We start from the raw sequence: 24,976 nt of genomic DNA on the forward strand, positions 1-24,976 counted from the left end.
ACACTGTAGTGCTGCCTTAGAGTCCGTGAACACTCTCCATTTCTTGGAAAAGCTAAGCAGGGAGGGATGGCAGTAAAAAAAAAAAAAAAAAAAAAACGTCACGCGCGCCTATCGTGACCTAGCTGGAGCACTTTTTTTTGTTTTTAATGCGCGGCTTTTTAGTGCGATCTCGCGCGTATGCACGGACAAGTAGAGGCCTCTCGCGGCGATCCTTGTCACGACCGAGCGCGCCATGTTCAAATCAGCCAATGGCTGATGGATCGCCTTCTACGCGCAAATTTTGAGCGTCTTCCATCATTTGTCGAGAGAAATCAATCTTTGGCTGACTTCGATAATTTTTTCTGAATTCCAGGTCACGTGCCGCGCTATAATATTTGGCTCGCGTGTTCTCGGGAGCTTCTATTACCGATCGGCAGCATTTTCTGACCTTGCTCAAAAGGTGTTTCAGGGCACTTTTTATTGAATCAAGATGTAAATTCGATCTCAACTTTATTTTTGGCAAGTAATACATGGAATCTCATGTGAGGTAACGACGAAAACACTGGCGCTGTGCTCAGCTTTACCATTTAGGTCAAGTTTCTGTGCATAACCTCTTAACCACAGTAAAGTATGCAATTCGGAATCCTTAATTCACCACGAATAAATAGTGAAGTTTATGCAAGTGAGCTTTGTTTTTTAAAAGGAACCAGCAAAATTAAGAGGCAATTGCGTGAGGAGATTTTCAGGCATAAAGCTATATATGGCATTCTGCCGCACGCAAAGAACACCTTATGCATGAAAAGATTGTAGCAATGGCACCAGCTTGCCACAACAGAAAATTTGCGACCCCGATTTTCATACCGCCTTACAGACTTCTTGTATGATATGTCTACACAATTTTACAACCTCCTCTAACCAAAGAATCGGCTAAGCTTGCGAGAAAGGGGACAATCGTACAGTCTTCTGTTCCAGTCTGTTTTCTTGCACGGCCACCCAACTCCAACAAGACCAAGTTAACACCATGCTGCTTTTCTTCTCCGTGGGCTCCGCAGTGTTTTTGAACACAAGTACTCCCTGAAGGAAAATAGGAGGAAAAGAACGGCAGGGAGGTTAACCAGCCTATAGGCAGCCGATTTGCTACCCTGCGCATGGGGGAAATGAAAGATAGAGAGGAGAGAGGGAAGAGAGATAAACAGCACATTCGGCAGCACACGCGCGCACACTCTGTCACAGTCCAGTCTTGTCTTTTGCGGTGTGTGACATTGCTGTTACAGCCGCTTGTTCAAGTCCGTGTCGCGTAGGAATTTTCAACAGAGCTTTTGTCGCCTTCTGCTGCAATGTCTTCTCTCGGGCAAGTACTCCCTGAAACTTTGCGCTTGACTTATGAAGCTAGCGGACCATATATTTTCATAATATAAGCCTCATTAACATTTAGCAGTGGTGGTGCCTTCGAACATTTTGGAGCAGCTACTGGAGCAGGCATAATCTGCTTTTGGAGCAGTTAACTCTGTGTTTGGAGCGCACGCACGGGCTTCCCGTGACGCACCCAGAGGAAGAAAGTTAGCTTGATTTCAATGTTCCCTCAGCTTACATATTCATTTATGCTGAAGCAAGCCCACAAAATAAGCATACGCATAAACAAAAGCAGGATTACATACAGATTATACACACACACGCACATTCAAAGCTCGTTACAGAAAACCTCAATAATAACGCGGCTAACTGCACATTAAACGCAGCTATATGCAAGTACATAAGCGTGCGCAGGGTGCCCATTCAGGAAGGGGGGGGGGGGGTGAAAGTTGATCGCAGCGCCCCCCGCCCTCTAATGTCAAGCACGAGTATAGTGAACTAGAATATGCTCTTTCTAGTTCACTATAAGTATGGGGCTTACTTAGCGGCCCCCACTTTTGCCCGCCCCCCTCTAAGCGCACGCCTACGCCCAACTACCAATTTTCATTCTTTTCGTGCGCCATGACCGCTAAAGAAGGAATGAGTACAGTGCCACAGAAAATATTGCCTAATTTCTTTCTTTTTGCTTATGTTCAAAAATGATTGGCATTCTCGTACGACCGTCCGATGGCACGCGGTGGCGACAAAGAGCATTTCGAAACTATACTACCGAGTCTGGGATAAACAGCTGTCAGGATACTACCGAACGGGCATAAACAGCTGTCTGCAATAAATGTGCCCCACGATCTTCTACTTTGCGAAAACTGACACAGCTTTTGTTGAGACGCGGTACAGTCGCAGGGAGCCGATCGTCTACTGGCTAGTTGCGTGCAGCGCTTCGTCTACTTAGCGTACACAACGTGCCGAGCCGCTTGCGCCCACTCCGCTTCAGACTGTCACCACATAACACCTATTACTGATGTCACTGTGCACAGATGCGGCGAGAAGCCTTTTGCGTTACCGTGACGATGCGAGCTTCCTGCAAGCGTTGCTCTAGTGGCCCTCACGGACGCGCGTTTGGGCTTTCGCCTCATGAAAGGGTGTACGCTTCGCGAAGCGACAGCCCGACAACGCTCAACTCCGCAACAGCGAGCTGCTTTCGTTTCTGCAAAATGGCGCACGCTAGACACGGTCCCGCACATTGATAGAGGCAGCTGCAATCGCCGCCTCAGCACCCTCAGGTAGTCGCCGGCTACGGCACAAATTAGACAAAAAAGACCCTTTTGGAGCAGTATCGCGCCACAATTTCTAGTTGGCGCAGGTTTACCACTTCTGCATTCTATGAAAAAAGAAACAATGCTAATGTGCATTCTCATATGCTAATATATATCTTAATAATAATAATAATAATAAAAACTTCCACCAGAGCTTTATGGGGATTCAGCATTCTCGGTTCTGTGCAATACAAGTGTCCGCACAAGCTGGCTATTAACAGCGTAAAGTCATTTTGCAACTTGTCAAAAGTCATTGTGACACTCGTTGACGTAAGTCTAGAGTCACGATACAATTTCGCAGGTTCCAAGTTTTTCTTATGTGTGCACTTATGCTTCATCAATGCATAACGTCACTGCTGAGACAATAAAACACACATAAATATACTCAGCCTATTGAAGTCACACTACTACGAATAGTACTGACACTGACAGGCCCCTATGAAAGAAAACAAAAGCCCCTAGGCACAATGGTCCAAAGCAATCATCAACCCATGCCTGCAGTTCCATTTCATAAGTGTGATGACATGGTAACATTGGCTACACTGTCACACCACTACCATGACCTTGTGATGCTTGCACTGAAGTCAAGTTTCCATGGGAACACACCTCTGACAAGGGCCTGTGTTCAGGCAGTGGAAATAATTCGAGTAAGACTGAGGTACAAATGTTGGCATTCTCTACCATCTTGTCTTACGTTCTTCATTGATGCTCTAGTATCCTTACCAGTTTTATACACTAAACAAAGCCTCGCTTTCTTTCCTCATTCTTAGATATCACATCATATCTGCAGGTGATTATTACAGTATATGGGCCAAACCACTCTACATGGAGACATTTTTCTCACTTCAATGCCTCACATTAAATGAGAAGGCTACAACAGATCAGTGCTAAATACAGTGTTTTTGGCTTATTGCTGTCGCGTTACCTATATAACATCACAGGTGAATGCATGATAGTTGAAGCCATTCAGGCTCCAGCAAACAATGTGCTCACGCAACTGGGAGAACCGAATGTCAGAGTAATATTTTAAAGTGGTAATGAAGTCGATCTGAAAACTGCATCACAAAACATACACACCCTGATGCTAGCTTCTTAAAAAAATGTGCGTCATTAGTTTTTAGTATGTTGCTCCATATGTTAGCCTACAACTACTCAGTCTCGAGGCCTCGATATCTCGGCACCTAGGGCAGGTACATCAATAATTCTTTTATGCCATCAAACCTGTATGTGTATAGAATCTAGCCATGGCAGCAGAATTCAGTGCCAAGCATTTTTAATTATTAACTCATAAAAATTGCAACACAATGCCAACTGCTTTTTAGAATAGAAAGTTGATCCTGTTGTAAAATAACTAATAAATGAAACAAAAAGATAACTCTAGCATACTTTCAATTTCTTGTAAGTAGTTTCTGTTGTTTTATCTCATATATTACTTCCAATTAAGCACTTTCTTTCTATCAAGATTTAAACAATAGGGGGTGAACTTAAGTTATTTCAGGAACAAGATGCATTACAGGAAATGTAATTATATATTTGAAATCAGCAGAAAGAAACTGCAAAAGGCTGGGAAGTTTCAAAACGATCACTGAAGAAGCAAACAAACAAATGTTCAAGTTGAGTCTGCCCTCCTAAATTAGGGGGTCGTGACAGATCAGTGTTTCTGGCTTATTGGTGACATATTTATACTGCAACTTGAATGCATCATAGCTGAAGCCATACAGGCCTCAACTAACAACATGCTCGCGTAAATGGGCGAACCAAATGCCAGGATAATATTCTCAAACAGCATAAAGGAGAGAAAGCATCTAAGGTCTTCTTGACTAACCGAGTGCTTAAGTTCTAGTGCATGACTTCGTGCATGAACTCTAGTGCATGAACCGAGTGCATGACTTCAGCTCAGCTTGTGTATCAAAAAGTGCAAGCACAATCCTTTTTGATGAGATTACATGAACGGTGGCCGCATTGAAGGTATAAAATGTTTTCAGAGAGACAAGCTGTTGAATGTGTCCAATTTTATGACAAACAATCCTCGAAGAAGTCTTCATTTGAGGGTATCACATCATAACAGACATGAGAAGTGAACACTGATGTCCTTGTAGTATCAAACAAATGTACGCTATCTACAGGCAGCTATGGAGAACCTTCCAAGGTGCTTGATCCTCCCATTGAATCATCGACTTGCCGATGCTCCTGTGGACAATAACAGAAGTTATATAACAAAGTTCACCAGTGAAAAAGAAAAAAAAAAAAAGTAACAGACTATAGCAGGGGTTCCCATATTTCTCGGTCCTGTTGAGCCACAAAGAAAAAGCATGGTCGAAGTTTCCCAACATGCCGCTAGACTTGAAAGTAATGCAGCACAGACACTGATTGGGCATCAATTTCACAGCGCTACATACTGTGTGCCTGTGATCTTTCTTGTCAAGGCCACTTATTTCATTGAAGGGGCCCTGCAACACTTTTTGAGCGTGGTCAGAAAACGCTGCCGATCGGTTGTAGAGGCTCCCGAGAACACGCGAGCCGATTGTTATAGCGCAGTATGCGCCTGGAATTCACAATAAATTATCAAAGTCAGCCAAAAACTGATTTCTCTCGACAAATGACGGAAGACACCCGAAAATTGCACATACAGAGCCATCCATCAGCTATTGGCTGATTTGAACATGGCGGTCGCGGTTGCGACAAGGATCGCCGCGAGAGGCTGCCACTTGTTTGTGCGTGTGCAATCACCCTGAAAAAGCCGCGTATTCGAAGAAAAAAAATGCTCACGGTCACGAGGTGCGCGGGACATATTTTTTTTGCCCATGCCATCCCTCCTTTTTTAGCTGCAAGTGCTTTCATCTGGACAAGAGAAGGGAGAATGCGATTGCAGCGTGCAATAAATCTTTCCAACTCTCTTTGTACTGGACGGACTCTTAAAATTTTGGCGACGTTGAATTTGTGAGGCAATAAGCTATTTTAGTGAATCAATTCCATGGTTACTTAAAAAAAGGTGTTTCAGAGCCCCTTCAAATTCATTGGGAAAGATAGAGTTTATTGGGCACTTAAAATCAAGTAGGTAAAAAATCTGTCAACTCTAAAACAATGTACACAGGATCCACTGCGCAGAAGTTATCAAAGAATGCATTGAAAAAGTTACCTCTGATGTTCTTGCATATTTCGAGCTCGATTGGTAATCGTCGTCTAGCCCATCTTGCATTTTCCGTTTGTACCTGGAAAATAAATGTTCAGTTAGTTACAGAAACTGCCACATCATGAACCCAATTTAAATGAGCTTACACTTGGCTGTCCGGGTTGTTCTCCTGATTTCTGCATTTCTCAAGCTTCTGTTCACAGGCACGTACCTTCTCTTTGGGGGGCACTTCAATGGCTCTTACCATAAGCCACAACTCTGCAACGTGCAAAATAACACAAAATTCAAGATTCTGTGTCATTCGTGCTTCAAAAAGGATGAGACAACAGAAGTACTTTTTGTGCAGAAAACGTTAAGGACATGGAACTAATTGCCTAAAGCCAGCAGCACAACACAAAACGATAACTTGAGTCATGCTCTAGCAAGAAATGCTAAGTTGCAGCACACAGCGACACTGAGGTGGCACTGTATTTTTTTCTCTGGACACATGAAGATGTTTTGGAAGGGGGCTCAGGAGGGCATCAGTGCCCACTTCCATAACTGATGCCTCTCTTGACTGCAAATAACTTTCTGGGTGAATGTGTCTGTCATTTCCCTTTATTTGTACAATGCATTAACTGTAGTTAGCAGCATAATTACAGGTAATACATTTAAAGTTAGAATGTCGGTTACTAGCGTGATTGTTGATGAAATTTCAAGATTAACTTGCCTTTTACAGCCCACAGTCTGTTAAAAAATGTCAAAAAGATGGGGCAGCCAACCACACAGGTAGATGGTATCTATTATACTCCATTGTTTGTTACATCACTGCTTATTGTATAGAGGGGTTTAACCGCATGCAGTAAAAGCTCGTTCATTTGAACCCCGTTAATTCAAAAAATCAGACATGTTGCCTGGACCCTGCCAGCATATGCACTGCTTAATGGCATTAAAATCTTGTTAATTCAGTCTCATTTGGCTGCAACCTGGATAATTCAGACTATTCTCAAATGTGATGCATTGCAAATGCATGACAGAAAGTGTGCATATAGCATTTAAAGACTACCGAAACAAGGAGGCGTTGACCACATCAATATCTTCATCAATTAGTGATCACGGTCTTGTTGACATGCTGATCCAGATCTCAACAGCTTTCTTTCAACTTAATGCAATGTGCATGCAATGTCAAAAAAAAAAATAATAATCAAAGATTCCAAAAGCAGGGCTCCTAGCTGCATTTGCTACATTGTTATGGACGAAGTATTAACTCCCGGCCATTTTAGGCATCAAAAAAAAAGTAACGTCACACATGCATAATAATGATGGTGGTAGATAACAAGGCAAAGGTGTAAAGCCTGTTCGAGCCTAATTAAACGTGGCAGTTTGGCATCGTGGTCGAATTGAGAACAAGGTCGCAAGATTATAAATATTGCAAATTTTACTCTGCTCTTCAACAAAATAAGCATCTATTTATTTTTGCATTCATCAAGAAAATGAAAGTGTATAAATGTAACAAACATTTGCTAAATTTTTCTTGATATTTTTGATAATTTGATGTTCAATTAATCCAAACACTTTTTCGGTGCCATGCAATTGACGTTATTGAGCTTTTACTACAGTACTTGATCACCATAAGAATATTGCCACTGTAGGTGTAATTCGACCCGCTGCCTAAAGTCAACAGCACAAAGCCTGAACTACCACGTTGAGTTGCAACATGTCCGTGCTCTGACGAAGTGACTGCTAATACGTTCCCACACTTCTCTTAATTGGCTACGTGAGATTACAACTTTTATGATAGAAATTATGACCATCACTTTCAGTGAACGATCTAAAAAAGTAAGACAATTTCTAAACACTGGCTAATGACACAAAAAGAAAGCTGCAAGGTATACAAATGCATGCCTTGTGTTAAGGTTACTGCTGGAATATTCTCAGGAGAAGTCACTGACGAAATAACCATTCATAAAGAGCAACAAAAAGAGGCACTGACTTTTCACAGTGTCCTTGATGTGGTGAAGCATCTCACGCGGGCTACCAGCAAACAGGAAGTCCGTTATGTACCTGTTTTACAAAGTGAAAAAGCAAACACACTAATGCCCAGCTAGCTTTGATCAGCAGGAGACGTAACAGAAGAGGAAAACTCACGTTTCAAAGTTAGCCTGGGCTTTGTTGGCGGCATACAGAACAGCAGTGAGGGCAATCTACAGGCAGCGAGAAAGATTAAAGACACGATCAGGATGATTAAAAGAAGAGCATGGGACTTCGGCAACATTAAAAAAATTTTGTCCACTTGTGCAATTATTATTGACATTACATTTGACTTGTTACTCTTCTTCATTGTAAACACCCAAATCATCTAGAGTTTTAAAGTAACCTAGCAACACTTTTTGAACCATGGTCAGAAAATGTCGGTGAATGGAAGTCGAGGCTCCCAAGAACACAAGAGTCAAACATTAGAGCGCAGCACATGGCCTAGAACATACAATTAGTTCTGAAAGTCGGCTAGAAATGGCGCCCCCTTTTCTCCTCAATCAATGTGATAACCTAAACTTCTGCGCCATATAATCACGTTCACGGTAGTAGGCTGATTTACTGTGCAGTCACCATGGCTGCCACGAAATGCCACCACGCAGCTGGGTGCGCAACATCATGTTGAACGTCAGCCGTGCACTCACAGAAAAACATAATAAAGAAGAGCTCAGTTACGACGTGTGCTGATGAAAAGACATATCTTTTTAGCCTCTTGCCATACCCTTCTCTGCGTGCGTGGCTTTTAGCGCAGTCGTTGGCATGAAAGAAGGAGAGAGGGAGCGCTGGAAACATGCATCGAATACCTGTAACTCTGCTCGTACTTGATGGATTCTAAAACCTATTGCGGCATGTTAATTGTGAAGCATCATGTGCCAATAGTGAGGCTATTTGATTATAACTAAAAAAAGTGTTGCAGGGCCCCTTTTAAATATACTATACTAATAAACAATTGAGCCACATAACTACTTCACAGTGTATGCAAAACACTATCCATCCTCCAGTGCTTATTTCCTGCGGCACTTCTGTAATCGCAAAGCCCTTCTTACGTCACACAGCAACAACTATATAGAACTCCTTCCCAGATGACTGTCACATTCATGAGCCACCAGAAATTTGAAAAAAAAAAAAGCATTGTTAACACAGTGTTTTGTATAGTAAACATGAGAAATGCCATTACGCTGACTCAGCTTACTTGTAACTTGGTTATTTCAAAAACCTGCTCAAGGCAAAAATTTTTCACAGTTACAGTGACTTTGAATTATTGATGTTTTACTATGTTTGCTCAATATACTGGATAAGCTCGACGGGGATGACTGCTGCTGTAGCTCAGTTGATAGCTCATCGAATGTTCGAAGGTCGCAGCTTCAGTCCTTGCCAGCGGCAAGTTATCTTTTCACTCACTTTACTTTCCTCAGATTCACGTGACAATTACTACAAATAACACCCCCTACACTTTCTTTTGCTTGCCAATCTGTTTGTTCTAATTATTGTTGTTTCAATGCAGATGATTCATGGTACAAACTCATGACATCATGGCGCACTGACTCGATCCCCGTGAGCAACGTGGTTGCCATTAGTTAGTGCTGCCAGATGAAACTAATGCAATACTCTACTTTTTTCTCTTGCTTGGAAATTTTCAGATTTCACCATTTATGTATTGAAGAAATCACTGTCTTCTCAGATCCGATAAGCCCTCTCTTGAGGGCTCAAGATGCCTCAATTTGGGAAATGTGACTGCCGATAGACCTTCTGCAGAATTGCTGCCATATGTCGGCCATTGTGCGCATAGCTGCCATGTTAGAGGCCCCTCAGTACGCACACGTCCGTGTGTGTTTACGTAGAAGTATACGTAAGGCGTATCGACATGAGGCATGCATTGGCTGATAATCGCAATGCCCACGTATTGCTGCGTTTCTCGCAGCACACAGAGAGGAATTCAGAATGCTGAAGGACAAAAAGGTAAGCTGTAAGCTTTCTCCCTTTTTTTTTTCCAGGCTGATGGCGTTTTCAGTGTGAGCTCCGGCTACTGCTCCTGAAAAACGTGTCTGCGTACCCTTTTCTATGCAAGTAAGACGTGGAATAGCATTTGTATTCGTGTTACCATAAATTGCTGCACACTGAAGCAAGGCAGTTTTTGTAATGTTTTCGCTAGCAGCCATTTACCAAGTGAAAGCGACTCGTATGCTTTGTGCAGAAGCCACCTTCACGCAACGTGCCTTATCACGGCTAATTGCACGGGCCTGCGTTTCGTTGCATGTGCCGAGCACATTGGATGCTTGAAAAACCTGCGCAAGTCATCCCATGAAACCGCTGCTTGTAACACTTCAGAAGAGAAAACGGAAGAGCACGAAACAAGGACGCTTTAGCACCGTTGCTCCCTTCTCAAAATGAACCGATGATGCGCACTTGTTTCTAATTCAGCCTATGCCGTTACTCAAACGTAATATACAAAACACATTCAACGAAATGTAGACACATGCATATAGCTGCGATAAAGTTCGTTGTGTGAAGGTGACTTCAGCGTGAAATGTATGAGTCGCCTTCCCTAGGTAATCGGTTGCGAGCAGTTGCAAAAACTGTCTTGCTTCGGCATGCAGCAATTTATGGGAAGACAAATAGAAATGCTATTGCACGTCTTACTTTTATAGAAGAGAGAACGCAAACACGTATAGGGAGAAGTAGCCGAAGGTCATGCTGGAAACGCCATCAGCTTGGGAAAAAAAATATAAACGGACAAAGTTTACAGCTTACCTTTTTTCTTTCAGCATTCGTAGTTTCTCTCTGTGTGCAGCAAGGGACATAGCAATACATAGGCCTTGCGATTATCAGCCAATACACGCCTCAGGTCGATACGCCTTGCGTATATGTCTACATAAACACACGCGGACCTATGCGTATTGTGCCGCATGCAGAGCCTCTAACATGACGGCTATGCACACAACGGCCAACAGATGGCACCAATATTGCATAAGGTTTATAACATCGTGGTCCATATTACCATACTTAGTTTTTTTTGCTACCAATCAAGATAATGTCATACACAATATCTGGTGTTTCAGATCTCCTACAGGATCAAATTTTGTTTCGTATCCGTTTTAGAGAAACATGAGCAACAGGTTTTAACGGATCAAAGATATGTGTCGACATACTTCTGAAACAGAAGTGAACTGAGCATATGAAAAGCTAACCATGAGTGTGGTGAGTTTGAACTATTCATTCTTCACCAAGCCCGTAATCTAGACAAACATCTGTAACCACAAGAAATTAATTTAAATAAGAAATAAAAAGTACCTCCAGACTCAGTACAAAAGTGCTGGCATACAATGCAGAAGAGAGCCCCTCCCCTCTCTGGACGGTCCACTTTTTTGAATCTAGTCAAAACTTAACTGAAACATCAAAGCTTATGTGGCTGCTGCCAGCATGAAGCATAAATATAACGCTGCTACCTTTTGACTGATATGTGGGTTTAACGTTTCAAAACCACTCACTATATGATTATGAGAGACGCTGTAGTGGAGGGCTCTGAAAATTTCGACCACCTGGGGTTCTTTAACGTGCACTCAAATCTGAGCACACGGGCCTACAACATTTCCGCCTCCATCAGAAATGCAGCTGCCGCAGCAGGGATTTAATCCCGCGACCCGCGGGTCACCAGCCGAGTGCCTTAGCCAAGTTAATAGCGGCGGGGCCGCTATTAACTTTTTTATCATGAAATCTGCTATGTAAATGTGTAAAAGTAAAAGCAATGAAGACCAAAACACACACACACACAAAAGAAGGCAGCTTAGAAGATAACCTGTGTACGTTCACACCTGGGATGGTGCCATGAGGAGCATTGCATCTGTGAAGAGAGTTCTTTCAAGGAAGTCATCCATGTATATCCTCAGCTTCTCTGGGTCGGGAAACTGGGGACACCTGGTCTGATGGTAGCAAGATGAGGATTGCTACTTGTTAACGTGTCCTCTCATTTCACGCATATCTCATAACTTAGCAAAAGGGTACACAATCAAATGTTAGCTACACAAGCATTTGACTGATTGAATATGCAAATAGCTACCTTGCCAGCACTTTGTAAATTTTACGAAGTTTTCATACAGCGGCTTTAAAGCTGTTCCGAACTATTACAGCCTGCTATGTCAGCTGTTTTACAAAGATTATGAGAAGGCGCCAGAGTGCTCTCGAATGATGCCTACTATGCCACAAGTTTAAAAAATAGATTGCATTACAAACAGTGACTCGTTCGAAGCCCTATATTCATGCTTGAAATTAAATGATTGTGCAAAAGAATACAGATTCACAAAGGGAGTGAATAGGGACAAGCACAAGTTCACATGTTTTATTGATGAATGGAGCTACTGAATAAATAAGGAACAGACACATGAAAATCGCATGTGCATATGCCATGAATTAGATATTAAAGCTACACATGCCCAACCAGGTTTTATGCAACCATTTAATTCAAGCGTGTCGAACACACTAGGACAAGAAAGAGCTTTACTAGAGTCTATATTCATGTTAAACCCTTTGAATGTTATTGAATGAACTATTTCAGCTGACTTCAGAGACTTGTATAAGTCGTAGTGGGACTAATAACAGCCATCTTTACTGGCATACAGCAGGGCTCTCCTCAAAGGGGAACTAAAGAGTAAAACGGCTTTTCACCGTACTAGAAAAGTACAATTTAACAATTCTGAAATCACCATTCTTACCGCGACACGACGCTTAGTAAGCGAGAAAACGTGTGAAAAGAAAATTCGGGTGGCGATGCCACCTTTATCTAACACCATGACGTAAGAAATTTTGAAGGAGTTTACAAGGTCCTACATAGCTTCAAATCAATAACAATTAAGTACATTGTAACCTGTGGGGGCCATAGACACAGCATACGAAGTTTCTGAAAATTTCATTGAGCCAATGCCACAAAAAGTACCGAAAATACTATTAGAGGCCAAGCTCCCCTTAGTCTAACCTTGTCATGCATCACGCATAACCGAGAGAAGAGACCAGAAAGAAAAGAAGGCCGCATCTCCTGAACAGTATAATAGACAGCGCTGTACCGCTACTCTCCGATTGGCTGCTGCGCACGCTTTGCCTGAGTGCGCGGAGAACGATTGCCTCTCGTAGTCTCCCGTATAGCCGCCGTACGTGGCGGATCGTTGGTGAGGCTTGGACAAAGCAGAGAGACGGGCGTGTTGAAGATGCCCTCGGCTTCCTTGACTTGTATCTCGTCAGTGTTACCAGTGTGCCGTCTGCTTTCTCAAACGCGACCAGAAGCATGGGCGCATGCACGGACAGATGGACGCTTTGCCCCACTCATAATAATTCACTCCATGAATATGCTGTGATTTAAAAAAAAATTTCATACATCACGTGTGGAGATTTTTGTGTGAAATAAAAATATTTCTCTCGTAATATCGAACTTAATATAGAGTGGGATATGGCATAAGAATTCACAGAGTGCAGTTTGTCAATATAAACCAAGCCACTGGTCCTCTTTAGTGTTTTTTTATAAAAACATGGGCCACAAAACAAAATTTTTTTTCTTTACTGATTGAGATAAATGTCGATGAGTTTATGTATAGTTTTTTGCAGATGTGCAATATGCAATTAGTTTTTAATATAATACATAGTTTCTAAAATATGCAACATTTTATAGGCTTTTTGGGAGCTTCAGTGGTTATACAGTAAACAAACATATATTTTTAAACCAAAATGAACAAAAGTTATGGTATGTTGAACATACCACAACTTTTGTTCACATGGACTTCTTAGATCCATCTTTGTTCTCTTGTATTCTGTAACCATTTCACATTATTCTGGTGTGCTTAATTTCTTAATAACTCTCTCAGTTTAGGCAAAATATGGCTCCCAAAATGGCACCTGGCATTTAAAGACTACATATTGTACTAGAAAAAATAGCTGCATATTTGAAATCAGCTCACAAACATACATAAACTCAGCGAGTTCTATTTACATCAATAAAGAAATTTAAAAAAAGCTTTCAGGCAAAGTGTCCCATTTTAAAGCACTGGGCAAAACAATCTTTCAGGTTGAGAACAAATGCATACTTTGAGGTCTATTAGAAGTCCCTCAAGTGGTCGATAAGGGTTGTGAATGGTGAGGTGATACTTAAGTTGCTGCATGAGCAGAAGCTCGTTGTTCAAAATGATGTCCGTGGCTTTTTCCCGGTCTCCACGCACATTGCTGACAAACTGTGCAATGGAAACATTGAACTCCTCTACTTTGCAGGCCAGGTAAACACAAGTCACCCTGCACATTTTTTTTAAAAACAATCTTATCAGCAGTGTTGTTAGCTGGGTTTGCTAATACACATTTGCCAACAAACAAGAAACTAGTGAATTGATGGGCGCATACATTCCGCACTAGTCTAGTCTACTTATTTCCTAATGTGTCTGGTGGCTTCCAGTTCATTCCCGAACCAAAGTATCGCCCGTAAATAACTGCTCCGTGGTGCAATATTGATCAAAATCCACAACTTCCGTGTGACTTCGTTACAGTACTTTATCCAATACCGGTGACCCCAATATACAACGTAATGCTTCTTCTTAGCAATGAAATGTCACTGCCCATCCTTTTTTGATCAACCTGCCCACTTCCCCTGTTCATACAACGTTGGTTCAAAGCTCAGACAAAGTACAATGCACGTATAACTTTACAAAAAAAAAACAATGAAGCACTCGAGAGGTGGCTACACGAAAAAGCACCCAAAAACTTCGGCAGAATGAAACAGCGGCCAATACTGATTGCAGTCTACATTAGCATGCAAACAATGCGTTGGATGTACCGACGTTTCGGGCAGAATGAACGGCAGTCATTATTTCTCATTAGGAAACTTACAGCATATGCTTCGGGTGGTAGTCCATCACAGAGTTGTTGAGGTAGAAGCGCTTGAAGTAATGAAACGATGTGCCCTGCATAAAATGCAACGCAAGATCAGCTCACGAAGACACTACACCACCGAAGTACTAAAGACAGCATTAGCATAATATAAATTCATACCACTAATACATTTATTAGTAGGATCAACGATAGAACAACACAAAAGACGCATTCACCAGGTCATTTTCTTTTTTTTTTTTTTACTACAACGCATTCATGCACAATCCGATACTACCACTTACAATTACGCTTCTTGGGACAGGCGGTTGAAATTTCTTGCAGAAATCTCGAAGGGTGAACTCGTAGTGCTTGTAGATCGTCCTTTCTTCCTCTGGCGAAAGGAAGTCACCCTGAAATAATTTCGGGCAGTGATGCAACCACGCAAGTGAGCCGTTATTGCTCGACAGGACAAATTTCTGGGGCAATCGTTCAGGAAGTAGTTTCTTGTTTGCGTTACAACGTCAAGGTTCACTTACCGAAGATCGGTTCGCGTTTTGTTGGCGATTGATGAATCTGTCATTGGCGGCTTTCCTGAGTCTTGAGATTTGAGCCTCATCCTTAAAAATCCAACACTTGCCTTGTGTGCTGGTAGAAAACATTTTTTAGCTCGTTTTGACGCTCTGCTTAGCAATAATGGAATTTTATGCAAGAGAATCACATTTAGCGCCTGCACAGCCAATCATTTTGCATCTACGTGCATTTCCAGCAGATGCTCCACGGCTTCCATGCTGCATGCATAAACACAACAGCTAGCATGAGCAAACTTGAACAAAATCAACAAAAATCGCCTCGATGGCGATGCAATGTTGCATGTCCGAACATGAAGTTAAGCGCGATTACCAGCAGAAACTACTTGACGTTTTTATCTTATACATTCACATACGCAATAAAAACGTCTCTGACTTGATTTGCCACACTCACAAAGTTTTACAGTATGAAACCATGTATCAAATTGTGTGGTCGTTTACAGTCAGCTACAGTGTACTAGAATGGGCACACTAGCCACAGAAATCCGCCAGCAAAGTCAGTAGTAGATCAGCGTCGGAAGCTTCGTAAGTGTTGTCGTTTGGAAGTTTGTGTTGATCGTTCCAAGGAGGAAAAAAAAAAAAGCGTCGAAGCGTGCATCGCAGCTAGCTGAAAATGCCCCAAAGGCTTTGCTGTACTTACTAAAGGAGTGTCTTCATCGCATTGTCTGCGCATCGCTTGTGGCTTCAACATGAGCGGACTTGATGACGAGGCGCAGTGTTCAAATACATCTCCCAGCGAACCCGATGACCTACAGTGCGCGGATAAACCGCTGAGAGAGCTTCTGCTGGAGTATGAGGAGAAGTTCAAGTATAGATACACTGAGGAAGATTCGAAATACATGGAGGTTGTGAGCAAGCCACTGCCACCGCCCCCCGTTGTCTATCCTTGGTTTGTGCAGAATAGGAGATCGTTTGACAGAAGGTATGAAATTGCAGCTACGAAGTTAGCGGTGTTTGTAAAGTCGCAGTACGTTGGCTTTTAGAGTAACTGCCACCCTACACACACAGACACTCCAGCCAAGAAACTAGCGAGTAACTATGAAGTCTACCGTTATCACTGAGGCAGACTTTTCCACCACTGTTAAAAATAACACATACACTTGCGCTTAGCAATGCACCATGGCCTTCAGGAAAAGAAAAAAAGCAAAAAACCTTGTGCTCATAAGCAGTCATCTTATTTTAAAGTTAACTGGGTGTCCCACTTCATACTTGTCTGTATATACCGACTGTCGCGCTGGCTCATTCCCCAAAGTGGGTACGCGCCATGAAGAACCATCATTAAGAACTCAGCTGTATTGGAGCCTCGGCAAGTCGCATGCTGTTCGACCACAAATATGCTTACTCCACTCTCAATTAGTGTCTTGTCCATTCAAGCAGTTGCCCTATCGTAGATTTATCAGCATCCCCAGATCTGATTTTCATTTTAGGCTCTGCTCCCAATTACCTATATCTCATTATTAAAAAGAAAGATGCTGACAATAATGTATATGTTTTTCTTATATGTTTAGTCGAGCACCAAGATTTACAACATAGCTTCATAACACATCAATTCTATAAACTAGCCTATTAAGTTTTATAACAATTTATAAGCCACTCAATTCTTCGCCACTCCCCATAGTGAATGTGAGCTGTGGTTTATACGTTAACAGCAGTGACAATTATGAACTACAAGTTCAAATGAACTTGTAGTTCATAACCGTCACTGCAGTGATGGTTATGAGCAACAAATGAAATAACAGCAGTGACGGTTATGAACTACAAATGAAATGAAAGTTGTGTAGGGTGATTAGTACCAGGGAGGAATCACAGCGAACGAGTGCATAGTAACTTAGTTTCACATGTTTCACATGATTCAAATGTAGACTACTCTTGGGTCAAGCGACTGAACTCGCACCTGTTAACTTGCAAACCCTTCATGGATCTCTTCACCTATATTCCACTCCAATACTGAAATATCTGTAAGCTCTGGTAAATGCATGAAAAATCGTAATAGCTGGAGCATAACTGTGTGCACCATGAAAAAACCTCCCACACAATCAACTTAGTTCAAATACTGAGACCTAATTTGTGCTGCTGATGAATAGTTCTCAGCATCCCATAGACTGCCAAATAAATAGATATCTCAGTCACAAGAGAGATGAATTTTTAACATGTTTTTCAAAGGAAATTCCCAAAATTAACACATTATTTTGGTCACGTGAACTACCAATTCCTTGGAGCGAAAATTGATGGTGGCCGAAATGAACAGTAAGAGAGAGCAAGGTTACCGGTGCGCAACATAGTTAGGATGTATCCTGTAGGCCCCAGGCAAATCACTAGACAAGCCATGCTGTTGTAGTGTCACCGCGGGCTTGGGTGGCATCTTGCAAGTGCCCACTTAATGGACTGTCCGTTTCAGCATGCACTTATTGGATGGAGACTGAACCAGAGTTCACTATTGGTGCTCACCTGCCCACTCTCAGTATTTAGCCAATCAAAGTATGCTGAAATGGACAGTCCCTGTTAGTGGACACTTGCAAAATACCACGTGCGTAGTTGCCACATAATGCTGTGCTTCAAAAACGTGCCAAATATTGCCACCTAAGTTTAGATTCGGTTATAGAACATGCAAATGTTTCACTTCGTGTACAAGTCTAAAGAGAATGCACTTTAGGGTTGCAGTCATTTAGTGCTATGTGGCTTACAGCAGTGCACGAGCTTTTGCCTGTGCACCACCTGTGGCGCAAGAACATAGGAAATGCCAGAGACTAATGGCTTTATTCTCAGCACCCTCAATTGTTTTGCTGTGTCACTGCAGCCTTATTTTCTGTGATCGATCCTCCGTAGTGGGGATGAACCATAGGTATTTGAACTAAAAAGAACTTCATAAACCCAGGTCCCTCAATAATCTGGACCATATTCCACTTGTTTTATTGTTTCAAGCTTATTACAGTCTTTCTATACCAATAACACCACTAAAAGCTTGTCTTGTTGGGAGTGAAGTTTAGCTTTGTAGACATGTATTGCCACGATTTTTGGCTTTGCATGCAGTGTTTTTTGGAATTGTACCTGAGAAGGCCAAATTTTCTTTAGTTAAAAGCATGTTTATTGACTGCCAGTGTGTATGGGATGTCATGACCATTCCATTCTTTTGAAACCCTTCCTCTATATTTTGAAGGAATCCCTAAACAGGGGTTTTGTCAAGTCGACATTTTAGCTAGCAGACTTGTCTGCCTCAAGGCTAGAACAGAACTGATTTATTTAGCGCTACCGTGTTTACCCTTTCCTCCATCCTAAGAAGGGAGTTGGAAACATTGGATATGCATGTGTGAGAAAGGGGGGAGGGAGGTGCTGTAATGAATTGTATGAGTGAAGAAAGAGCAGGTGTTTCATGAGTAAAAAGAAAATAAGGAAGCGGTGGGGAGGTGAGGATGTGAACATGTTGCTAAATCCCTGTTGTCAAAGTTAACAGTGGTGGGTCTGAAATTCTTAGATGGAGGGCTTAACTTGCATTGCTTTTGTTTGTATATCTATCATACCAAATGGATTCAAGAGCCCCTTTAGAAAAAATTCTACCTACTGGCTGGAGTGCATTGAACTTGTGAATAAGGTACGACTCTGTATATTCTCCGTCTCTTGCGGATTGGAAGTTTGACTAAAGTACATAGAGTCTGTAGGGATGATCTCAAACTATTAAGTACAAACGTTCCTAAAGGGGCTCTTGCAATCCATTTGGTATGGTACATACGCAAAGAAAATCAATGCGAGTTAAGCCCTCCATCTAAGAATCTCAAACCACAACCACGATTCAGTGACACTTGTACATCCTCACCTCCCAACCACTTTCTTATTTTCTTTTTATCATGGAACACATGCTCCTTTTTAACTCATACAATTAGAGCAACCCCCCCCCCCCCCCGCTCTTTCCTCTCACACCCGCATAACCAATGTTGTCCCCTCCCCCTTCTTTGTTAAGATGGTCTGTTCTAGCCTTGAGGAAGATAAGTTTGCTTGTTAATACATCAGCTCGACACAACCACTGTTTACTGATTTTTTTCATAGCAAGTTTCCATCTTCCTCTTTCTACCGTTTTTTGGATTCTGTATGTTTTATATTGTCTCACTTGAAGGTATATTGAACTAAAATAGGAAAAAGAAAAAATGAAAAGACATTGAACTTCTAACCTGAAGATGCCACTGACCCAACGTTCACATATTCTATTTCATAGAATATTTTTTATTCACATATTCTTGAGCAGCTGGTGGTGTTTTTGAAAGATTGTCAGCGCACAAGCTGTGACATCATTGCGGCACATGCAGGGTGCACATTTTCCTGTCCTGCTACATTCTTTTCCCCTCTTCTCCTTTATGTCTCATTTTCCCACTTTCACAAAGGTGCTAAGATGTGCCCACACTCGAGGGGCTTTACCTTACCCCCGAGCATTGTTCGCTGCCTTTTAGTGACATTAAAATGCACCTCCTCTAGTTAACGGCGCGTTTGTGAAAAATATGTGGAATTGCTCTTTTTCACTAGTTTCTGTCTGAATGTATGTTGTTTCTACGTATTTCAACACCCAGTCTTTCAGTTTGGCTGAAAATCTAGGCAGCAAAAGTTTTTGTCCAGTATTTCTTTAAGGAATGAGTTGAGCCATGTTACTCTTTCCTGTATTTTTTTTTTTGCCTGCATAATGTTTTTCTACTTTTTCTTTTGGCAAACTGGTCTCATGGTGTTGGTGAATCAGATTATGCATATAGCTGTAATCTGCTTATCATTTGCTAGTAGTGTGTAGATTTATTTTGCAAAGTTTTTCATTTCTTGGGTGAGAAGCAAATGCCACCATCACTGCCTTTGCCTTAATCGTGTATAACCACTTGTGTATTCGAAGCAGAACTGACATTTGGGCGAGTTCGCCAGGATTTTTTTTTCTTTTTTCCAATAGCATAGAATGTGGTGCTTGCTGGAATGGCACCGGGAAACAATACTATAGCTGATATTGACAAGGACATAACCAGGGCACATGAGCACAGAGTACAATGTTAACTATTATTGGATTTTTATGGTGCAAAGGCCAGGTTAGGCCTAAGAGTGCCATCCCATCTGATGTGTTGGTAGTGAACAGAGGTTAACATGGTATTATCTAAAATGGTTGCAAAGTGGCCAAAAAACACACTGTCAGTGTAAGATATATGTACTATAAAATAATGGTGGTGAGACGGGCAGTGAGCACAGTGCTACGTATATGCATTACTTCTGTGCCTGTGTTGATGTGTCTCTCTCGTGTCTTCACGTGTATGTGGTGCATTAGTATTGAAAGACGCATGGAAGACGTCGCACAGTTCAGGGAACATGAGTTTTGGTTTTTTTCTTTCAGAGACAACCGCCAGGAACGTTATGGTCGTGGTGGGGGTGACAGAGATAACAGCTGGAACAGAGGAGGCAGGCAGTGGGAGGATAGACGCAGAGGATATCAAGATTACGGCGGCGGTTATCGTGGCTACCGAGACCGTGAAGACCACCGGCATGGTCCTCGTGACTACAACTCATACCAGCAAAGGCCGAGAAGAGACTACTGATCTCATAGTGTGGTTGTGAAATGAATGTTTTTGGAAATCTCACACAATAAACATTTGCTTCAAAAGTTTCAGGCACAGCACAATTGTATGCCTGCAAGATTGTTTTTACTGCGGTATTGTTCACTGGACATTACCTACTCACTAGCTTGACTTCCAGCTAGAGATCATATTTCACACTTGAATAGAGTCCTGTAAAGTTAAACTTCAGAACAGACAACAACAACAAAAAAGGAATTTTCATATAGCAAAAAAGTAAACATTTTCTCACCGATACGAGCATGTAACAGATGAATGATTGCAACAGGATGACACCTTATATTCCTCATCAAATGCTACTTTTTAATATTATTTGACTATAAGTCACCATTATTTTCTTTGTACTAGTTGCTGAAATGCAGTTTTTATTGAAAAATGCAAAGTTTGCATATTGTGTTCCTTTTCACAGCTGGACATATTGTTTTCATGCAAACAAAGAAATGTGTTTCTGACGACGTAGACTAGTAAAAATATGGAAAAGAAAACTTAAATATACCACCGACTGGCATGTACAGAATACAAGGCAGTAAATGTTGTGTGCTTCAATGTTAAGACAGTCATGACCAGTTCCAAGTTCCGAAAAGTAGCGTGCGAATGGAAAGAATGTTAAAATTTTGTAGGAAGCTTCTGAACAAATTTGTAACAAGCTTTAATTGACGTGGGTTTTGAAATAGCCTACAAGCCGCAAAAATTATATGATTTAGTCTCAAGAGCAGCTGTGACTGGACAAGTAAAGCGACCTTTGTTTCATTTTAGGACTACTTCTGTTAATGCTGGAGGCTTGACAACAAAGTAAAATTACTATTAATGTAGTGAAGGTTCGTTGCAGCACCTCCCTTCTCCTACTCCGTGAAAATCCGTGGATTTGACCAGAAGTCGCAAGCGCCCCTTGCCTTGAAAGGGTGTCAACTAAGGGCGCGTCAATAGATGCCAGTTGTGTCAGAGTTCGAGTTTTGCTAGAGTAGTGTCACTTGCCCAGCATGCCCTCTCATGCAAGAAGAGAGACGCGCACATCGCGTTCCATTCTCACCCTACCATTTGCTCCAGAGAGAGCGTAGCTACTACGGCGGGATGGATGGAAAAGCTCGAGCATAAAGACCAAGAGATCACATGCGAATCTGCCGGGTCACGGGCATGTCTAGAACTAATCCTCAAGTGAGCACACCAGCTTATCATTTATAAACATCGCACAGCACAATATAAATTGGGCAGTCATTAGGTCCGGTCAGGTTAGGCTCCAAAATTATTTTAGGGAAAGTATGCGCCTAATTTTAAAATTGGCATTCTACATGCCACAACCTTGCTGAGAGGCACAATTTAGTGATGGAGAGGGAGTGCTGAAATGTAGCGTTGTGATCCCGTGTGATCTGTTCATGCAACGTGATACTATACAGGCTCCTGAGAAACAAAAACAAAGCTTCTTGGCAGAAAAAATTATGCGAAGTAAATAATTTAGGTTACTCTCAGATTATTATAATGAGAACTAACACCCAATTGTCTGTTTGTTTTCATTATTACTGTGTCTAACAATAGGATGAGCCCTTGAATTAACTTTTTTTTCTCAGGTTAGATGTAACTATCGTGTGGTTTCAAGGTCAAGTACGCTTTAACGTAAAATAAATATGCAAAAGTAATGTATTGGTACTCATTTCAAAATGATTTCTGGGGTTCCCTTAGTATGGGTCTGAAAAGCGTACAATTACAAATATTTAATGTGAAAATTACTCATGGATTTGAACTCTACTTCAGAACCTTCTCATTCAGTTTCCTCTGCAACTTGGAGAGCTCTCGTACAGCACCCGTGTCTCCATCTTGTTCGAGATATGTTATCAAAGTGTGAAGGCTCCTCCAAGCATCAATGTGGTTTGGTTCCAGAATTGAGGCAAATGACTCTTGTTGTTCATGGGAAACTGTTAACAGGCTCCCATCCTCGTCATCGCAATCATCAACACTTATATACGCTTCAGCACCAGCCGTACGAGGGTAAACTTTGTCCAAAAGTTCCTGCAGTTCCTGAAGTAAGCACTGGTATGCGTTATTAGGTGGTCTTTCTGGTTGCTGCAATGGTAGAAAGCCTGTTTGACCCCAGAAATCTGTGATAACTTGAGATGGAAGAGACATCCAGGCCTGTGAGAGTGTTCGAAGAGCCCAGCGAACACTGATATCTGTCTTCAGTTCAGCATCCTTACACATAGCACTGTGCAGCAGAAGGTCTTTCCGGTATATTGCTTTCACACTGTGAGTTACAGGTGTGCTCCAAGCATTAATACCAGAGACACACTGTGAAGGCAAAGTGTGCACTTGTAAGTTACAAAAGTTCACATCACTGAAGACCTCAGTCCTTGATTCGTCGAGCAACACGATGGCACGTCGTTTCTCCCTGCACAAATTTGCATCCAAACTTTTCAGTTGAGAGATGAGAATGCTTGCAGACAAGCGCATTCTTGGTTCGCAGTTGTAGTGACAATATATGTTTGGGTCAAAAAGGGTTCCAAAACTGTGGGGCCGCTTTGTGCCGCCGACAATAATGGGTCTCCAGCGATGCGAACCTGATAGATTGTAAAGCAGTCCCACTACAAGCCTCTGTTTGTTGCAACGCTGCTTCTCCCGTGAACTTCCCTTTGCTGGTAATTCAGCGTAGGAGAGGACCATTTCTTGTACGTGGTAGATATTGTTCAGGGTGTAGTCTGCAAGGAGTGTCTGTAACTGAGAGTGGCTCGTGCTGCAAGGCAGCTCTTTGGATGCATCTTTGGAGCTAGGTGGCTTAGGTGAGCTGCTTCCCTGCGGTCTGTTATTACAGATCCCATGCCTTGTCTTGAAACGATGCAGCCAGCCTCGTGAATAGCGAAAGTCATCAGGCATTTCTGCAACATACACAAATAAACTTCTTTTCAATGCATGTAATATGCACACGGGGTAACCCACTTCACAAGTAGCACAATTTCCACCTAAAAAATGCAGGATAACAGTTACTTGCGAGAAGCATTAGCAACAACAGCAAATATGACCTGAAACACAATGAGACAATGGTTAACAGCATACCGTCAAACGAACATCTAAGACAAAAAATGCGTACCAGTCAATGCTTAAGTGTCAGGTCATACAATGTGTGGTTAGCAACCTTGGAACATTTAGGCTTTGGCATCTTTTCATAATAAACATCTTCTAAGATTCAATGAATATATGACACGTAAACGAATAGAACTTTCACCTCTGTGGCCTTACATAAAAGAGCTGCATTGCAGGCTCACAGGTTGTAGCAGTTGTTCATGAGCTGTCCTGTTTTTTCATACCAGGCCTGTTCTAACAAAATCTCTAAGCAACGGATGCACATGTTCAGACAGCTCTGGCTTGGCACGGTTGACAAAAAAATATTTATCTTTGGCTTAGTTCCTCGCGCCCGCGAATCGAATCGCCTATTTTTACAAACGCTTCAAAGAAATGAGCTGACCGTCCTATTGACACAAGGTGTATGGAATGTATAATGGCAAGCTTGTGGTCATCTTCTACCTCCACCACAGTGTTGGCATGCTTCTCCGTATTCGCAAGTTGCTTCAAGCAAGGGACAACTTTGCCACTGGGAAAAAAATGGATCCGACGAAACTCACTGAGCAGCTTTCCAAGAGCGCGGGCCTTTTCAGCGATCATCGCATCGCTTACGTAAACCCCGCGGGAGCGCGTCTCCTGCAGCCACGCGAAAAGAGATTTTTCCATATCAACCCCAAGCAAATTTCTCGAGTCCGCCGAGTTGGAGGCGTCTGGCGTGGTGCTGATCCACTTGTCGCTCTCCTGCAAAATGCGGGACACAGAACTCTTGCCGATGTCCATACCGAGGTTAATGCGGCACCAAAGCATGACTTCGCGCAGAGTAGAGCGCGGGTGATCACGTTTCCACAGGCAGAGTTCGCGTTTTTCTCCCGCCGTAAGCGTGGCACGCTTGCGCTTTTGATCGGGGCTTCGCTCGCTTGAGCATCGTTCGTCGTCTTCAGAACACGCTTCGAAAGTATCATCGCACGCTCTATTCATAGTGAAGCTGACTTCGACGAAAACCAAAGCTCTGGGGCGAAGTTTCTCAAGGATAACTTTTCTTTTTTTTCTACAATAAGAGAGATAGGCAAAGTTTAAACCATGGTTTAAACAGCAAGTTCCTCCTGTGCCGCAAACTACGCC

At 42.2% G+C, this 24,976-nt stretch overlaps 3 protein-coding genes across 4 annotated transcripts; 1 reads left to right on the plus strand and 2 right to left on the minus strand.

Annotated features, from left to right (window-relative positions):
* Positions 1 to 792: 792 nt before the first annotated feature.
* Positions 793 to 15,446, minus strand: CycH (cyclin H). 2 transcript variants are annotated; one of them, XM_075892209.1, is made up of 10 exons: positions 15,168 to 15,446; positions 14,934 to 15,041; positions 14,650 to 14,723; positions 13,860 to 14,061; positions 11,604 to 11,711; positions 7,906 to 7,961; positions 7,751 to 7,821; positions 5,925 to 6,036; positions 5,785 to 5,857; positions 793 to 1,053 (listed from the first exon to the last, which is right to left on the minus strand). In XM_075892209.1, exons 1-10 carry the CDS (start codon positions 15,288 to 15,290, stop codon positions 907 to 909), a joined length of 1,074 nt encoding a protein of 357 aa, XP_075748324.1. In that variant the 5' UTR covers positions 15,291 to 15,446; the 3' UTR covers positions 793 to 906. The 2 variants fall into 2 exon arrangements, with proteins under 2 accessions (XP_075748324.1, XP_037278329.1); XM_037422432.2 differs by lacking the exon at positions 793 to 1,053 and adding an exon at positions 4,643 to 4,835.
* A 291-nt stretch (positions 15,447 to 15,737) lies between these two features.
* LOC119171646 (uncharacterized) lies at positions 15,738 to 20,853 on the plus strand. Its single transcript, XM_037422434.2, has 2 exons — positions 15,738 to 16,140; positions 20,569 to 20,853. The coding sequence occupies exons 1-2, from the start codon at positions 15,908 to 15,910 to the stop codon at positions 20,768 to 20,770; spliced, it is 435 nt and encodes a 144-aa protein (XP_037278331.2). The 5' UTR covers positions 15,738 to 15,907; the 3' UTR covers positions 20,771 to 20,853.
* Positions 20,854 to 22,500: 1,647 nt separating this feature from the next.
* LOC119171645 (tigger transposable element-derived protein 6) lies at positions 22,501 to 24,968 on the minus strand. The gene is made up of 2 exons (XM_037422433.2): positions 24,415 to 24,968; positions 22,501 to 23,670 (listed from the first exon to the last, which is right to left on the minus strand). The coding sequence occupies exons 1-2, from the start codon at positions 24,830 to 24,832 to the stop codon at positions 22,547 to 22,549; spliced, it is 1,542 nt and encodes a 513-aa protein (XP_037278330.2). The 5' UTR covers positions 24,833 to 24,968; the 3' UTR covers positions 22,501 to 22,546.
* Between the last annotated feature and the right edge of the window lie 8 nt (positions 24,969 to 24,976).

This window comes from Rhipicephalus microplus, chromosome 4 (genome assembly GCF_043290135.1).
Source record: "Rhipicephalus microplus isolate Deutch F79 chromosome 4, USDA_Rmic, whole genome shotgun sequence".
NCBI classification, from domain to species: Eukaryota; Metazoa; Arthropoda; class Arachnida; order Ixodida; family Ixodidae; genus Rhipicephalus; species Rhipicephalus microplus.

Excerpts from the sequence above, each read along its gene's own strand:
- LOC119171645 (XM_037422433.2), bottom strand. The coding sequence starts at position 24,832 with ATGAATAGAGCGTGCGATGATACTTTCGAAGCGTGTTCTGAAGACGAC. Across the intron at positions 23,671-24,414 it reads CGCTCTTGGAAAGCTGCTCA|AAATGCCTGATGACTTTCGC; the intron begins GTGAGTTTCGTC and ends TGTATGTTGCAG.
- LOC119171646 (XM_037422434.2), top strand. The coding sequence starts at position 15,908 with ATGAGCGGACTTGATGACGAGGCGCAGTGTTCAAATACATCTCCCAGC. Across the intron at positions 16,141-20,568 it reads AGGAGATCGTTTGACAGAAG|AGACAACCGCCAGGAACGTT; the intron begins GTATGAAATTGC and ends TTTTTCTTTCAG.
- CycH (XM_075892209.1), bottom strand. The coding sequence starts at position 15,290 with ATGTTTTCTACCAGCACACAAGGCAAGTGTTGGATTTTTAAGGATGAG. Across the intron at positions 6,037-7,750 it reads CATCAAGGACACTGTGAAAA|AGTTGTGGCTTATGGTAAGA; the intron begins GTCAGTGCCTCT and ends TGCACGTTGCAG. Across the intron at positions 5,858-5,924 it reads AACAACCCGGACAGCCAAGT|GTACAAACGGAAAATGCAAG; the intron begins GTAAGCTCATTT and ends TTTATTTTCCAG.